Genomic DNA, 16,831 nt, shown 5'->3' with positions numbered 1-16,831 from the left:
TGCGTAGGCCTAAAGCCCGAATGTGCACAGAATTTAAGCGTAAACAAAAAGTCAATGCTGGTTTCGGGCGCGACGCGAAGGTGTTATGCGTGGTGACTGTTTTCCCAGGCTAAAGACGCGGTGAAGAAGACCGCCTTCCTTCCTTGCCGTCGAGTCCCTTCGCCCCCCCATAGAGACTGGACTAGAAGGGTCATTGTGACAGTCACCACGGGGAGAGTAATCGGGCTCGGCAACGTTCCTCTGGTCCAGAATGGCATCCCATCCGTATATGTCGGGCATAGACTCAATACGGTTGCAGGCGGAATCATCAAAGAACTGATCCAGGTGTGCTTGCCCATACCCCGAGGGGACGGCGAGGTAGCTGGAGACATCTTCGTAGTCCGACAGAGAGACGGGCGATATGGGCAGGACGCCACTGCGCGCGTTGATGGTGCTGTTGTCGGTACTGGCTGTCATGCCATCATCGGACTGTGCGCGGCAGGTAGCTACTGAGCAATGGATGCCGCTGTCCTTGTCTGACGCGGGGGCGCCTGTAATACTGGTGGTAGTAGCCGTGTGAGTTGGGACCGTGCCATTTGCAATACCTCGATAGCGTTGTGAATCGTTTTCCGAACCCCGCCTGTCGGCAAGAAATCCATTGGCGTACGACAATTGCTCACCAGGATGCGGTTCTTGCCAGACGGCAGAGCAAGCCGAAAGGCGCCGGTCACCAGGTGGATTAGAGGTAGCAGAGATAGACACGGTCTGCCACCTTCACAAGGGGCTCCCACCCCGGGAGTGGTCGTTGATGGGAACTGAAGAGGTAGGGGCCGATCGTTGCTGCTGTTGGGTGTTTTGTTGTTTTCGGTTAAAGCCGAGCTTGGCGCCCACTTTCTTCCAGCTCTTGGTGTGGGCGGCCATGGCGCGCTGAAGACCAGAGGATGAGGGGCCGTCCGAGGGAGTCGGCGGCGTGGTGGGAGGAGTCATTGGCTCTATCGGGGGAGGCGAGTTGGCATCGCTGTCGTCGGTAAGGCCCTCATGGTCATAGGCATGAACCGAGGCGGACCGCGACGAAGAGGCACCGAGAGCGTCAAAATAGGGGTATTGAGGGGAGAGAGAGTTCGCTTGGTCGAGGTTGGTCAAGCTCATGGACTCAAGAAAGGGTACGAGGAGAGAGTCGTTCATGAGTTCGTATATGATCTGGCCGGCCTCATCGAGCTCCCTAGGGTGAAGAGGCTGGGGCCTCCCGGGGAAGCGTAACAGCCTGTCACGGACGCGCGAGGGGATATTGATCTCGCGGGGGGCGCAGGGCACAATGTAAGCCTGCATGAGCTTCTCCCACAGGTCGCAGAGGTGGTGAATGGCACGGGGGTCGGAGGCGGAGGCAGTAGAGAGTTGTTCGTGGGCGGTCGTGTAGCGCTGGAGGTCAAGGGTAAACTCGAGCGTCTCCATGCAGTGGTTCTGGGAGAGGTATGCGGTGAAAGCGCTGAGAGTGTAGGGAGGAGGAGCGACGTCGAGGAGGATGTCCGTCAGGGTGGGAGGGTTGGAGGAGGTAGGCATCGTAGTGGAACGGATCGAGGAAGCCGATGAACCAAGGACGCAACTGGGAGGTCTCGAGTCGGTCACATCAAATAGGGTGAAGTCGTCAAAAGCTGATGAAGGTCTGGGGGATGATTCGCGTGACAAGGGGATGAGCCCGAGCTGGTGCTGGGAAGAGTTGAAAGCGGGATGAACCATGACTGATGGGCAAAGGGTAGCCCAGGCTGACGCCAGAGAAAACCCGACGATGTTTTCGTACCGGGATCCCTCTTGCTTTTTCCGTGGCTCTTGCTCAATCTCGTCTCTTTCCCTTTCGCTTCCACCTTCTCGCTTTCCACGAATTCCTTCTCTTGTCTGGATCCGTTCAAATCAACGTCGGGCAGCCGACCGTTGGAAAGTAGCGGGGATCATAAGCGGATGGTGGCGTAGGGCGAGGCTGAGCCACGCAGTATGGAAACCGCGGACTCGAGAGATTCTGAGATGGGTACGAGGGCGCAGACAGAATAGGCGATTGACGGTAGATTGGTATAGTCGATCTCGTTGGTGGTGAGGGAGAGGGAAGAAAAGAAGGCTACCCAAGGAATAAATGTAAGACGAGGAATGAAGGGAGCGGCTTGTAGTATGAATAGGGAATGGAAAATGGAAATGACAAGGGAGGGGGTGATAAAGAGCCAAGTCAAGTATTATTGAACTGACCAAAGGAAAGGAAATGAAGAAGAATAATGAGGAAAGAGAAGAAAGAGAAGAAGATCGAGGAGAACAAACGTACCCAATATACTAGACGATGGTGTTATTAGTATTCCTCTGCAGCACAGCACAAGAGGCAAAGCTAGAAAGAACAGCGGTCGTCTGTGCAGAAAAAGGTGGGTGCGCACACGCCACGAGTATGCGGCAAACGGCAAAGCAGCAAGCAGTGGAGAATTGGGGTTTGGAGCAAGCAAGTAAAGTCAGAAGAAGAGAAGGCCATAGACAGGGATGTCTAGACAGGGATTAATGACCGGGGTTGTAGAGGGGGAGTCTATATGTACAGGTAGAGACAGAGAAGACAGGGGTGGGAGAAGAAAGATGGAGGCAAAAAGAAGAGGAGAACCAATCAGAAGAGATGGGAAGAGAGAGGGCGTATGGAGTTGAAAGAGAGCAAGATTGAACGCACAGACGCACACGGACACACGGACACACGGACACACAAACATGCATCCACAACGATAATACAGTGTCAGTGCGAAGCAAAGAGAAGAACTGATGACGAGACTACAGATTAGAAGAGAGGGGGAGAGGAGAAGCGAAAGAGAAGAGAGCGGAGTGAGTGAGAGTCGATAGGGGGGTGTGGCAGGGGATTGACGTAGTACGTACTCGCCTATTACAAAGAAGGAAAGGGCAATCAGAGGAAGGTGCAGAGTATTCGTGGGACGGAAAGGGCGACCAGCACAGTCCACACTGCACAGTCATGGGCTCGAAAGGAAGAGAAAGAAGAAAAGTATGATAAATAAAATAATAAAAAATGAAATGATAAAACGATCAATTGATAAAAATAAAGAAAAGAAAAAAAGAGAAAAAAAAAAGAAAAAAGGAAGAAGAAAGCAAGGCCCGTGTCAATCACTCCATAGCGCCTTACCTAAAAAAGCACCCCCTCTTCAGCCCAAGACCCATTTTCCCTTCCAATCACTCGCACCTGCCACTGGTTAGACAGAAGGAAAAGAAGAAAAAACGATGTAATCTGTACTCGGGCAGTTGCCAGCTAGCCAAAGACCCAGACACACCTTCCATGTTCCGTCCTTCCCCCCCTTTCTTTTTGCCCCTCGCACTTGCCTCCTGTGAGTCCCATCCAATGATTCAATCATCCGTGACCCCATGAATGATCAGCTAATACTCCATCAGAACTCCGTCAGAGCACATACAGAGAGAGGGACGTCGTATTGTTACGAGTATGGAGTGATGGGATTTGTTTACGAGCGAGTATTTCGTTCTCTCATCTCTCCTCTTCTCCACGAACAAACAAGGCACCAACTCTATCGACGTCTGTCACACGCCACGTGCCCATTATAAGCTGTCATCAACGCCTGCTCATGCTCGTACGAGTACGGTGAGCATCGCCGCGACCACGGACTTTTACGGCATCTCCGTTTTCCATCTGCTTCTCGATGCCAGTCTCTTTCGACCTTAGCAGACAAATGACGAGGGAAATCTTGTGCTCGTATGTCGCATGCGCAACTCGCCATGCTGCCCACAGCCCTGCGGATCCCTGACTACTCGGGCTCGCACCAAGTAATAGTCATACACCCCCCCCCCCCCCCCCCCCCCCCCCCCCCCCCCCCCCCCCCCTCCCACCCCGCCCCTCTCTCCGGCCTCTCCCTCTCCTCCTCTCCTGTCTCCCCCGCTGCGCTGTGGGGCTCCCATACTCATTGTTCAGTTGAAGCCAGCCTAGTTACGCCTGGCTCACAGGGCGCGCCCGACAAATCGTCCAACACGCGCGTCTGTGATAGGAGCTAGGGGGGGGGGTAGGATTGGTGCCCATCAACCGATAGGAGCCAAGGATACAGCGCCACCGACTGACAGTACGAGATGCGCAAGTGCGACGACGGTAGCAGAGGACGATGACTATTATCTTTTTCCTGCCATTCACTCGGGGACTTGATGGGTTAGTCGTGTACGGGAGTACCGCGCGCTAGGAAGACCGACCAGGCCCCCCTCCCCCCTAGAGCCTAGAGCAGTGTTGGTTTCTGGTTCGTCTTACGCTGCACGGGTCAAGGAGAGACCGGGGTGGTTGCTGTTGGTGTCTGTGCTTTGTTGATGTGTGTCTCTGTGAGCCCATTCTTCCCATTCAAACGCACGCACCTTGATGGATCAATGGACTGTGGCACGTGTGTTGGCTTGAGTTGTTGCGTTGCAGCCATGCTATCCATCTATCAACGTTGGACGACAATGAATGCTGGGGTACGGTGTGGCGAGTAGGGTACGAGTACGAGCACATATACTAGAAGATGCAACTCCTCAACAACGCAAGACCTCCTGGAGACCATGGAGACAAGGTCATAGGATGCTCTGTGGACTGGAATATGACCCACAAGAATTCTGCATTGTGTACGGAGTAATAGTGATGCTAGTAACTATCAATAGCAGGTAGAATATTTAGAGCACCGTACACCATCGTAACAGCGCATCGCACACTCCAGACATAATATTCATAGTGAGCGTATGGAGGAGTATCCGTATAACTAGTATTCATACGAGTACACACACACACACACACACACACATATATATATATATATATATCAGAAGTGATTATTTACCTACTTTGTTCTCCTGCGCACAAGTCTCTGTGGATACCGAATAACTCGTAAATGTGCAGAGATCCTTGTGACCTTCTAGAACTTTTATCTTTTTTTTTTTTCCTTTCGCATGACCAGGTCCAGGGGTTTCAGGTTTCGCTCGTATTATTAACAGGGTCTAGGAATATCAAGTTCACAAGTACATGGACTGAGCTTCCAGTGACCCACATGTGAAAAAAAAAATCGAGGGAAAAAAAAAACAAACAAGTACGTGGGAGATAGAAAGAAAGAAGCGAGGCAAAGAGAATGGGAAAGAAGTGGGGAAGGGGCAGGAAAGAGGGAAAGAAGGAGAGAAAGAGCTTTTGCTTTCTTCTTCTTCTTTAGACTGTTATGGAGGGAGCCACGGAGAATACTGTGAGTTGATAACCTCTTTTGTTGTGTTTTGTTACTCGTCACCTACGTTGTCACCTACGCATATATGTATGTACTCGTATGTAAGGAGGACGAGTGGAGAATGTACGGATATACTCCGTTCAAGTTCAAGATTGCCAAGTTGTCGAGCTGTCAGACACTGGATATTTTACTAGTAACATTGATATCTTGCTTAGTTTATTGGGAGCATAAGAGTACAGAATGCATGTGCGAGTAGACGCTTATTCTTCAATGCCATGATTATGATTATCTTATCCTCAAAACTACACGTGTGAGGAGGAGGGAGGATGCCTGTCAGCTACATCTGTACCCGGCTGTAGTTGTGTAGACCGACAGTTTAACACATGGACAGAGTAGGAGCTGTTGTTTGACGTATTATATGTAATGTAGTCGCACCTACGCCTGCTGCAGCAATGCGGATCAATAATATTCAACTTTCCCGGAACAGAGCCTCTGTTCAGTCGTGATGCTGTCGCACATGCACGCCATCATAATCTGATGTGTTGACTATCTACAGCTAGTGCTAGATGTTATCGTTGAACAATTCTACTTCTAACCACTTCTAACCCGTCTCTCAACTATTAACTTGATACCATCGTGTTTCAATTTCCACGACTTCGACTTACTTCCATGACGATCCTCAGCTCCGCAATACTAGCCCTTTTAAAGCTCCTTAGTCTTCTCCCCCCCCTCCTCCCCCCCCCACATGGAGTTCATTTTTGCCTCTATCTCTCTTGTGTCCCTACGTCCGTCTCATGTAGTATCGGAAAGACGAATCCCTTGCACGGCGCGTTGACCCTTGTCTAGACTATTTAGCTGATCAGACGTCATCCCACCTCGGATCGGATGGTAACTCTGAGTCGTAGACTGAGATAGTACAGAGTACGGCGCACCGAATAATACCCGTACTATAGTGTTAGATACATTGTGGACGGTGATGGGACGGCATACATGTGCACTGTAATACCCGTACATTCAAATATTCACATTCATCTCTTAGACGTGTAGCAACGTGGATGCATCGAAATGAGACGACTCGCTGTACACACACACACACACATATATATACATATGTGTGTATGTATGTGTGTGTGTGTGTGTGTGTGTGTGTGTGTGTATGTACTCGCACGGTCGCACGCACATGAAGTCAGCCGGAATGGCATTCTGCAACCTCGGCACTTATCCACCTTGCTCTCTTCCCCCCATCTCTCGCCGTCCTTGATCCTTTTTAGCCTGACCTAAAGGTCCAGTGGAACCATCGAGATAGGGCCCTTTGGGAAAACCAAGTGTAGCACAACTAGGAATAGTACAAGTATGGGCGATTCTACCTTGTTCCGCAAGAGCACGCATACATACAAACCAGTCGGTATTTCCACGTAACGGGAATATCCTTCGAATGAAGAGCCAAAGACGTCCCTGAGATCTACGCTCGCAGGACATGGGACGGCCGGTAATAAGAGCGATAACGGAGTGATCCGTTGACCTCGGGAGACTCTGGAAAGCACGTCACATGTAGTATTGTACGGTAAATCTGTACATAGCCATATGCGTATTGCTATTGCTACTATCCGCACTCTCAACTCTCATCCGCTGTAATACGGAACATTTTGCCTTCATCTCAGAAGAGAAAGCCCCCAAAACTGGCTTTGACAGGAAACCTTTTCCGGCCCCCCCTTGATGCGGATCTACTCGTAAGGTACCATTGGGAGGTGGTCGTTGAACCTTGCAGCAAATGAGGTTGCCTCTCCATACCTTTGACAACGCGTGTTCGGTAGATGGAAGGGGGGGGGGAGGGGGGGGCGGAGGGGGGGGCAACGGCAGAGAGGGCGAGAGGGAGAGGAAGAGAGAACAGGGTACGAGCTTCTTTGACTACCAAGTGTTGCAGTCTATTGGCTTCTAATGCATTTCGTACTCTGTACTACTCTATACCTCTATACTCTCTTCATCACAGATACTCCGCTCCGTACATGTAGACTCTACTCGTAGTCGTACATCTACTTATTCTCGCACAGCCTAAATACTCGTAATGTTGCCTATAGGCTATCGTACAGGTTCCGTACATAACTCGGCAGTTGAATGCCCACCAAAGAAGCCTTTCCTTCCCCCCCCTTTTCTCGCCCCACGCACTTCTGTGTGTTTCCCCCCTCCTATACGAGTATAGACGTATATGTACTATTACTACTCCGTAGTGCTACGAACTCTCTCTCTCTCTCTCTCTCTCTCACGCACACACACACACACTCTCTCTCATCCCGACACCAATTCCACATACTCGTAGTAACTCGAAGAGCTGCCATGGGCCATACAAGTACATGTAGGTACTATGGCGATGTTGCGACTAGATATGCAAAGAGTGCTTGAGGCCAGAGTACATTAGTAATTGATACAACCCCGACTCCTCCTCTCCCTGTTGATGCTCTGCTCACGTCTGACACATAATGACACCACCATCCAAGTTTCCCCGACTTGAAACCTGTCTGATCTATCCAGCCGAGTCCTTGCAATGTGAACAGTGATAGTACGCGACGGGCTTCCATGTATGCATGTATGTATTATAAAGCATTCATGCCCTAAAATAGGTTCTCAAGGGCACCCAAGGCTTCACCTAATAATCCGACTGTGCGTACAACTTCACGGGCGAACATTACAACTCACCCTTGAGTGAAACGCTTTTCTGGAACGGGCACTTGTTCTCTCTCTATTCGCTCTCTCTATCCGCTCATCCTTTTCAATATTATTCCCGTACTTCTGGAGGCGCGCACGTCTCTTTGCTCCTTCTGCCCATCCTTGGCTGCGAGTGGACAGCACGTGCATGACTGACCCTTGTCAGTGGGAAGAGTGCAGGATTCCGTTGAAGTCCCCGTCACGCAATGAGTGGCTGGCTACCTCCAAGACTATAAGTGGACCAACAAGGAAGAGATGGAGAGGAAGAGAAAGGGGGGGGGAAGAGAGAGGAGACAGTGCGCGCAAGTTTGGCCCCGCTTCCTTGTTTTACGTACTAACAAGTATGTATCGTAATACTCCGTACGGAGTAAAGAGTACGAGTACAAAGTATTACAGTACAAGTACTTCGGAGTAATACCGCTCGTACCATCGTACCTATTGCCCAGTAGACTGTACATCTAGAGACATTAGATACTACCCGATGTGGTTTAGAAGAGTCTTCCCACCCTGTAAGCAGGAATACCGTAGAAGCGACGGGAGGCTGATTCTAGAATCTTTCCATGTTGGTCAAGTGTAATCTGTATATATCTCAAGTTGCACGCCCTAGGAACTTTTTCACGCATATCAGTATGAGTGAGTACTTCGTACTTGTACTCCGTACAGAGTACGGGCAGCTCACTGCGAGTATATGTAGTCACATCAAAAGATATCTAACAGCTCATCCACTGAACAAGCACAACGAGGACCTGCCGATATTGGTGCCATGATGCATACTCGTACGAATACATGTATTCAATATCTCTTGTTGTTTTGATATGCCAATCCTGTTGGTAAGTTATATGATGATCATCATCTTCTCGCCTCACTTCACCCTCCTAGGACTTTATGTACTCGTAAGGACAAAGATCCTTTGCTTGTGCCGCTTCACCAGTAAAAAAAAAAAAAAAAAAAAAAAGTCAACACTCCACATCAGAATCTCTTTTCCCCCCCCCTTTCATCGTCGCTATTACCAATGAGGGCAGAAGACGACGGAGGGGAGAAATGAATTAGAAAGAAAGAATCGTACAATACTATCTAGTGCGCACACGCCACACAGTCTCGGCTAGCCCGTGTCCGGCGTCGCCGATCGGGTGGTTTCAATCGACTACTCTTGTTCCCCTCCCCGGCTCCCTGGTCCGACAAGAAGGAAGAAGGAAAGAAAGAAAAACTTCTAGAAAATTTCTACCCAGAGACAACACGAAAATACTGTTGGCAACCAGCCCGGACGGGGTTCCACACACACTCACCCACAGATCACCTACATATACACAGAGCCGCAAGGGAGCAATCAACAGTCAACAATCAATCAAGCAACATTTTGCTCACGGAAAACCTCACATAGTGCATAGACCTTTCCTACGACTCATAAGAAGAAAAGAGTCTGTTGGCCACGCAAGCCAGGACTGTGCTCTCTACTACTTCGCTCTCCCTCCCTCTCCTGGCATCGGCACCACCGACTGTACCAGAGAGCACAACGTTGTATTATTTCGTAGAAGCCAAGGGAATAAGCAGAGCGAGCAACATCTCACTAAAGAGGCCTCCCCTAGACAAAGGACTACCTACTGTACTACTATAGTAAGCGCTTGTCGGCTGTCGGGTTCACACAATATCTCTTAACAAACGGAACATGAAAACGACACGATAATGACAACAACAACGACAACAACAGCTCGGACCATGACCGGAGAAAGAAGGAGAAAGAAGGAGAAAGAAAGAAAACACTGAATATAGAAACTTCAACAAGTCGGCCGCCTCCGCCCCTCCCTCCCCATTCCATTGTCCCCATATCATGGTGCCATTTGCCTTCTATCCACTTGTTATAGTCGTAAAACTAGTAATAATAGTCAAAACGGCGCAAGACGCCTCTACTCCATCTCTCTCTCTCTCTCTCTCTTCTGGGCGTGCGTCATCTATCCGTCTGTCTTTGCCAGTGTGGAACCCCAAGGGTCGACGGACACGGCCGCTTAAGAGCCGAAACGAGACGAGGCGAGCCGGTGTTTGCCGGTTGACGAAAGGATTGATTATATTGTTCGTACATGTCTACTCGTCTCGGATCTTCCGAGGCGGAAAGGGATCATTCAAGTGGAAGAGGAAGACGACACAGCCTTGCACGGGACTATCCAAGTATAATACATATACGAGCCTGGGCAGCGCCACTGTAGTGGAGAGATGGCTTGGACATGATCATCTAGAATATATTCTAGATCATGGAGAACAGAACACGAGACCGTCCTATTCCGCACACTACCCTGTTTTCCTTAAAAAAAGTCGTACAGTGATTAATAATTGGGAATTGTATATTGAGAAAAGACGACAATCGCAAAACGCCCCGTGCCATGCTATGTTTCCCTTCCTTTGTCCTGATATCTTTTTTTATCGCTCTCCCTTGCTTCTAGAGTTCTTGTGTACCTACTTATATCTCTCTTTTCTTTCTTGTACATACACACACACACCCTCTTTTGTCCTGTACTTGAAAGATAAACGCCAGACGTGAAGAAAAAATGCTGCAACGTAGATGACGTTCAAGACTCATCAGCGCAGAGCTAATGACAATACTCTAGAGTCAACACTGAAACTCGTACAGCCCAAGAGATGACAAGACAGCTAGTAGACGCCCAGGTCAAAGTCGCCCTGAAATCCCCCATTGAGGAGTATACACGCGATCCGCAGCCTCTGCAGCGGCATATCGGCTGCTGTGTACGAGTCGACGGGACTGAGCCCGAGCCCGACACACATGGCATTCGTGATCGTGTGGACGCCGCAGTCCCAGCCGTTGGTCTGGCGGGGTGCCTCGTGCCGGACGACCTTCCATTCTTGGGGTACGAATTTGTCGCCGAGCACGTCCTTCATCCACGCGAGTGCCAGGTCCGTGTTGGCCGCCTTTCCGCGCGGGTTGAGTGAGTCCATGTGCGCGACCGTGCGCTTCCTGGGCCGCACCACCAGGAGCGTCCAGTGCATGCTTTCGCAGATGGGCACGAGGATCGTGTCCACGTCCAGCAGGTTGTCCTTGCGCACGCCGTTGCGGCTGAGCGTGCGCGCTGTGCCCGTGGGGCCTTGGTCCTTTAAACGCTTGAAGAAGAAGGATGACAGGCTCAGGCACCGTCGCGTCTGCGTCTTGATGTTCTTGATCCCTGCCGCCCCGTTGATCGCCTTGTCCAGCCAGTTGAGCGTGCCGTTGACAATCTCGTCGTTCAGCCACTCCGTCTCTGGGACAACCTTGCTGAAGTCGTGTCGACGTAGATCTACGCCCTCCCCCGTAGTCGCCAGCTTGGCAGCGTCCGACGCGTTGATTGTGTTGAGTGCCCGCTGTGTCCAGTCTGCCGAGATGGAGCCCACAAACTTCCGCTTCGGGACCCGTAGCCCGCCAGACTTGACCAGCCTCTCCTCCAGCTCCTTGCGCATCCGCTCCTCGGCCTCCTTCCTGGCCTTTTCCAGAGCCTTCCTCTTCGCCTCGGCCGCCTTGGCCGCCTCGCGCTGCTTCCGAAGCTCAATCTCCACACGCGAGTCGTCGCTCTGCTTCAGCCCATCGGGTGACGGCTCGGAGAAAAGGTCCATCAACCCCCTTTTCCTGCTCTCCTCGGTCCACCGTCCAGGCTCTGCCGGGTACAGTGGTTCATACCGTCGGGGCATCTCCCCGTCGAGCATAAACTCTTCCAAGCCCCAGTTTGGTTTCAGCGAATCCTGCCTTGCTTGCTTCTCAGCGAATCTCGACGGGTATTCGACCTCCATATCTGATGCCGACGTATTCCAGAACGGCAGATGATCTGAACCCTCGTCGTCTTCCTCCATGAGCTCTGGCGTAGCGTCCTCGACGTCCAGTGACATGCTCACTGACGTACCGAACTGCAGATCCCAGAGGCTGGGTCTGTTGTCTGTAGAGCGCACCGACTTGCTGGACTGTCGCTGCCCAAGTCGTGGCGGCGTGGGCCATGCCGGCGTCTTGGCCGCGCGGTCCCTTAAGAGGGATCCGAGATTCATCGAGGAGGCACCGTCAACCGGTGTTTTTGGACGTGTCGAGCCCTTCTTCCACGAGTTGACCGAAATGTCCCGCGTCCTTCTGGAGCGCATGGCGGCACCGCCGAGCCTGGAGCGGCCGACGCTAGCGCGCTTGTCAACCTTAGATCGCACGACCCGGCTCAGTGAGTCGACTGCATCCTGGTCTCGGACCGACCGTGATAGCCGGTTACGTGACAATCGTGCAAGTGGACCGAGATCCTGCATGGAGCTCCAGCCACCCGCGCCCTCCTGCTGTCGTTGCCGTTGCTGTTGCTGCTGCTGCTGCTGCTGCTGCTGCTGCTGTTGACCGGCATTCCCAGGAAACAAGTTGGGGATGCTCCCTGTCTCCAGCCAGCTGCTCGCTATGTCATTCCTGGGTAGCCAATCAGGCGGCGGAAACTTGGCAGCCATCTTCTCGACATAATCCGAACGTCCAACGTAGGTTGGCGGGACAAGGTGGTTCTCTAAGGCGTCAATATCCAGCAGGACGCGTTCCAGGAAGGGTGTCCATATGGCAGCCTGGCTGGGCGTCAATGCCAGAGATTCGGCAATGCTTGGGAGGATGCGATAGAGATCCGAATTCGATAGCAACTTCTTGGCAGCGCGCATGTTCGCTTCAAATGCGATGCTGTAATCCTTGGAGAATGCTGCCGGTACCGCAGTCTTGTCGTACTTCCTCCGCTGTGCGATGATGTTGGGCAGCTGATACATGACGCCCAAGAAGTCCGACGTCCTCTTCAGCCCGCGCATCCAGAACATGGTGAGACCGGGGAACTCTCCGCGGCGGGCGGCGTGAAACTCGTCTTCGTCGTCGACTAGGGAGACGGTCACGGGTTCTAGCCGGCGATTCAACTCCTGAAACTCCTCTGGCGATGCCTGGCCGAGAAACAGCTGTCCCCTCTCTAGAAAAGTGTCGAACGTGCGTGAGAACCGCTCGGAGGCCTGGTTCGTCGAGGCGAGGTTGTTGTAATCATTGTGTGACGATAGCCTGTCATCCCCGGTCGGCGCTAGCTGAAATTGCTTGTGTGTGACGCTAGCATCGTCCGAGTTGCTTTTTTTCCGTTGTGTGATTGTGAATAAAGAGTCGTTAGAAACTGGCAGAGTAGATGAGTTAGCCGGTGAGTCGGAAGGGGATACCCTGAATGGTCTGTTTCTCGGAGGGACGTACAGAGTCGAGCAAACTTGCCGCCAAAGCTGGAGATGACTGCGGCGACGGTGGTAATCATTTTGCGTAGAGAAAAGAAACCTAGAATGCTGAGCCACATGGGTCGAGGTATATGGGAGGATCAAGTCCGACTCGATCTAAGAAACGCGTCGTGAATGATTTCGAGCCATTGATGAGGGCAGCTGGATGATGGTGGTCGTCTGATCGGTGAAAATGTCGAAGACAGCAAACCCCCGGGGCCGGCTGACGGTAAATGGTCCTTCTTCTTCGTCCTTCAGGCTTTGAGGCTCCAGTTCAGAGTGGCTAGAGTCTTGAAGCGCCGCTGAGCAGAGCAGAGCACAGAACAATGAGTAGAGGCGCGATGGGCCGCACAGGCGACAACAAAGTCCGCAGTGCCGTCTCCAGCCGAACACGACAAACACAGAGCGCAGATCGCAAGCCCCTTCCACTTCGCGGGACCTGATGGTCCGAGAAACAAGGCGGTGTTTGGGTCGTCGGGTGGTGGGTGGGGTTGATGATGCTAGAACAAAGGATGGCCCTTCGCGGTGCCAAGGGCCCAGAAATCAAGGGAAACATCCGTTTCTGAGAGTTTGAGGGAGGCTTTGCGCCGGCAAATGTTCGGATAAACTCAGAGATACATGGGGGAGCTTTGAAGATCTTGACTGGCTGAGATGATCTATCTCCGCATACGAGACCTACAGGGGCTTGTTATAGTGGATCATCCACTGTAGAGCCCTGTAGCCCTGTAGTCTTGTAATGCTGTGGTGAAGGCGATGATTTGTTTAGTGACGCCGTTTTACCGTTTGTTACAGATTATTATAATGTACAATGTTGCGTCCTGTATGACGTCGTCGGAGAGATCAAATTTTCTACATAGCAATGGAATTTTTTGGTGATAAATGTTTGCTACTAGTAGATGATCAAAAGTACTATCATGCCACGGAAGGTGGGTGCCATATAGTTAAAATCGGAATGCTTCTACGCTATAATATCAGCAATAACAAGTCAAGACACAGCCAAGACGGGATAAGACAGCAGAGACTTTGATTATAGTCGAGCTTCAACACTGCCAGTATTCCTTACAGGAGTGGCCCGTCCACCCAGTGGCTTTGTACAAAAGGCAGAGAAGTACTCGTTGAGGGCGTCAACAGTGCCGGTTCCCTCGACAAGATCGACCATGATACCCACGTATCCATCCGGCCTGACGACGACAACTCCGCCCGTATCCTGGCTGAAACCCATCTTTGCATGAGCGGGTGCCTCAGACTCGGGGACGTGGTCATCGTGGAGGTCATCAGCGTAGACGTGCTGACGGTAGCGTCCCAGGACACCAGGAACGTCTCGGGAGATTTCTATGGTTGAACGTCGGGCGGCAAAGACGGTGCATACGGTGAAGAACTGGCTGTGGGGGTTGTGCTGCTCGCGGTGGGAGACGTCGTCAATGTCGCTGCGGAGGTAGGACGTGTAGAAGGAGGAGCGCGAGGCGATGCCGTCGGCCAGGTCGCGTAGGGCCGTCCACGTCAGCCTGGGCTTCCCGCCAAAAATGAAGATGCGGAACGACCCGTTCATCGGCACCTCCTGCTCCAGGTGCACGACGTTGGCGTCGGCCACGCGCGTCACGTCCGAGTTGGCAAACAGGTGGCCCGTCTCCAGGCGGGCGCCGGTGCGTTGGGGGTCGTGGATAAGCGGCGACCGAGCGGGGTGCGACGGTGACCAGTTGATCGAGTTGGCTTCGTAGTACACGCCGTACCCGCTCGTGAATTTGCACGACTCCTTGAACGTCTTGACAAACGGGTTATCGTGATGTGCCGCCTCAGTCCCGTGGTTCTCCGACGCCGCCTGCACCTCTTCTGCTGCGGGGATGCGCTGCGAGAACAGCTTCGCGTATCGGCTGTCGAAGTCGAGGAGCTTCTCCGCCGTGCTCCGCCGCTCCGGCTCATACGTCTCCAGGAGCTCGGGTCGTGCGAACCCACGTTCTACGGCGTGAATCTTCCATGCCAGGTTCAGTGCATCCAAAAAGGCCGTATTCATACCTTGACCAGCTTTGGGCTGCACTAAGGAGTCAATACCATGCAAACCCTCTTCTGCAATATAAAGAGGGAGAGGGTGGACACTAGAGAAGTACGTACGCTGTGTGTGTGGCATGCATCACCGCCAAGAAAGACTCGCCTGTCTAGTGTATACCGATCTGCAATACCCTGTCCGATGGGGTATACCGAGAACCACTCGACGCGCTCCCACTCGATAGTGTAGGGCCTCATGATCTTCTTGGCCATCTCCTGAACCTCCTTCTCCGATGCCGTCTTCCTGGGATCCCAGTCGTCGTCCGACGAAGACGCCAATTGGATATACAGACGAACCATGTCATCTTCGCGGGGAATGACCATGATGGAGCCGTGGTCGCTGTGAATGGTGCATTTCATCTGAGCAGGTTAGCATATCTGCTCTTGTCTTTCTCCCCCCTGTTTGTCAATCCCTCGTCTTTTCTTCGTATCGTACCTTGATATCGGGAAAGTCGGTATCGACAATTCCGTCCATGACACCCCAGACATGGGAGATAGGGTCCTTGTGACGGATTGCAATACCGAGTTTCTCCCTCACAAACGACCTGGATCCCTCAGCACCAAAGAGATAACGCGCGCGAATCTTTTCAGTAGCAGACCCATCGACGTTTGCAATGTCTACCGAGACGGGGAAGTCCGGGCCGTTGGACGCTGCATCTGTCGAAAAATCCGTGATTGTCCAGGGGCGCTGGATATGGACGCCATTCTTAGCCAGGTCGTCGATAAAGGCTCTCTCAATGTGACCCTGATGTAGGAGGGTAGTAAAGGGATATCGGGCGTCGATGAATGACGGGCAGCTAGCCCAGGTGCCCGTCCTAGTGATGCCCTTGCCGGCGGCCGAGGGGTCCCAGAAGGCCACCTCATAGACGCGGGCGGGCTTGTGGTCCATTATGGCGCTCTTGAGGCCCATGTTACGCAGGAGATCGAGGGATCGCGGTTGGATTCCGTCGGCGCGTCCTGTGGCTGTGGGTGCTGGCCGGTTATCAATGTGCTTCACCTTGTAGCCCCAGCGAGCGAGGCAGGTTGATAGCATGAGGCCAAAGGGACCAGCGCCGACGATGACTTGCACGGTGTCAGTGCGTTCTACGATAAGAGATGGAGGGCTTGCGGCAAAACTTACCTATATCATAGTATGACACGCCATCTGGCAAGGCAGTTGCCGAAGACATGGTTGAATTAAGATTGGCGACGAGGCACCAAGACACAGGACCAGACCAAAAAGTTCGAGATGTTCAGTGAAGTGAAGGAGAAGGGGAAGGAGTAGAGAAGTTGAAATGAAATGCAATATCGTCCATTATCTAGTACGTGGCATCGACACCTGGATTAATAAAGAACGTTACGACCGAGAGGGGACCGGGTATAAGTTTACGGGGTGTGGAGAAGCACGCCCCCATATCACAGCCTAAGACATCATAGGGGACCAACCGTTTCGTAAACTTGTTCGGGACTATATGGCGGCACCAGCTGGGGGGAGGGCGGGGGGGGGGGGATAATGAACGGATACGTATCTCGGTACGGGTCGAGACCCTTTCTCGGGGAGAGACATCGGCTGACAAGACACAAGAACTGTTGAACAAGGTCAAGAGACACGACATGAGGCGTTCCGTTACCAACGAGGAACAACAAGGTTAGGGCGTGATCCCCATAACCAACGGAAACGAGAAGTCGACTCTCTCACCCAT

The 16,831-nt window shown here is 52.2% G+C and overlaps 3 protein-coding genes across 3 annotated transcripts; all 3 read right to left on the bottom strand.

Annotated features, from left to right (window-relative positions):
• Positions 1 to 51: 51 nt before the first annotated feature.
• On the bottom strand, positions 52 to 1,716 carry GMORB2_2462 (Regulator of G protein signaling domain; the record flags this gene model as incomplete). Its single annotated transcript, XM_035464442.1, has 2 exons — positions 52 to 744; positions 871 to 1,716. 2 exons carry the CDS (start codon positions 1,714 to 1,716, stop codon positions 52 to 54), a joined length of 1,539 nt encoding a protein of 512 aa, XP_035319628.1.
• An 8,813-nt stretch (positions 1,717 to 10,529) lies between these two features.
• On the bottom strand, positions 10,530 to 13,147 carry GMORB2_2461 (Ulp1 protease family, C-terminal catalytic domain; the record flags this gene model as incomplete). Its single annotated transcript, XM_035464441.1, has 2 exons — positions 10,530 to 12,972; positions 13,104 to 13,147. The coding sequence occupies 2 exons, from the start codon at positions 13,145 to 13,147 to the stop codon at positions 10,530 to 10,532; spliced, it is 2,487 nt and encodes an 828-aa protein (XP_035319627.1).
• A 986-nt stretch (positions 13,148 to 14,133) lies between these two features.
• On the bottom strand, positions 14,134 to 16,318 carry GMORB2_2460 (Phenol hydroxylase, C-terminal dimerization domain; the record flags this gene model as incomplete). The annotated part of the gene is made up of 4 exons (XM_035464440.1): positions 14,134 to 15,135; positions 15,216 to 15,509; positions 15,586 to 16,211; positions 16,270 to 16,318. The coding sequence occupies 4 exons, from the start codon at positions 16,316 to 16,318 to the stop codon at positions 14,134 to 14,136; spliced, it is 1,971 nt and encodes a 656-aa protein (XP_035319626.1).
• Positions 16,319 to 16,831: the final 513 nt, after the last annotated feature.

The sequence above is a fragment of the Geosmithia morbida genome (assembly GCF_012550715.1).
Source record: "Geosmithia morbida isolate 1262 chromosome Unknown scaffold_13, whole genome shotgun sequence".
Taxonomy (NCBI): Eukaryota; Fungi; Ascomycota; class Sordariomycetes; order Hypocreales; family Bionectriaceae; genus Geosmithia; species Geosmithia morbida.
The sequence above is the reverse complement of the archived record's forward strand: the minus strand, read 5'-3'. Positions and strand labels throughout refer to the sequence as shown.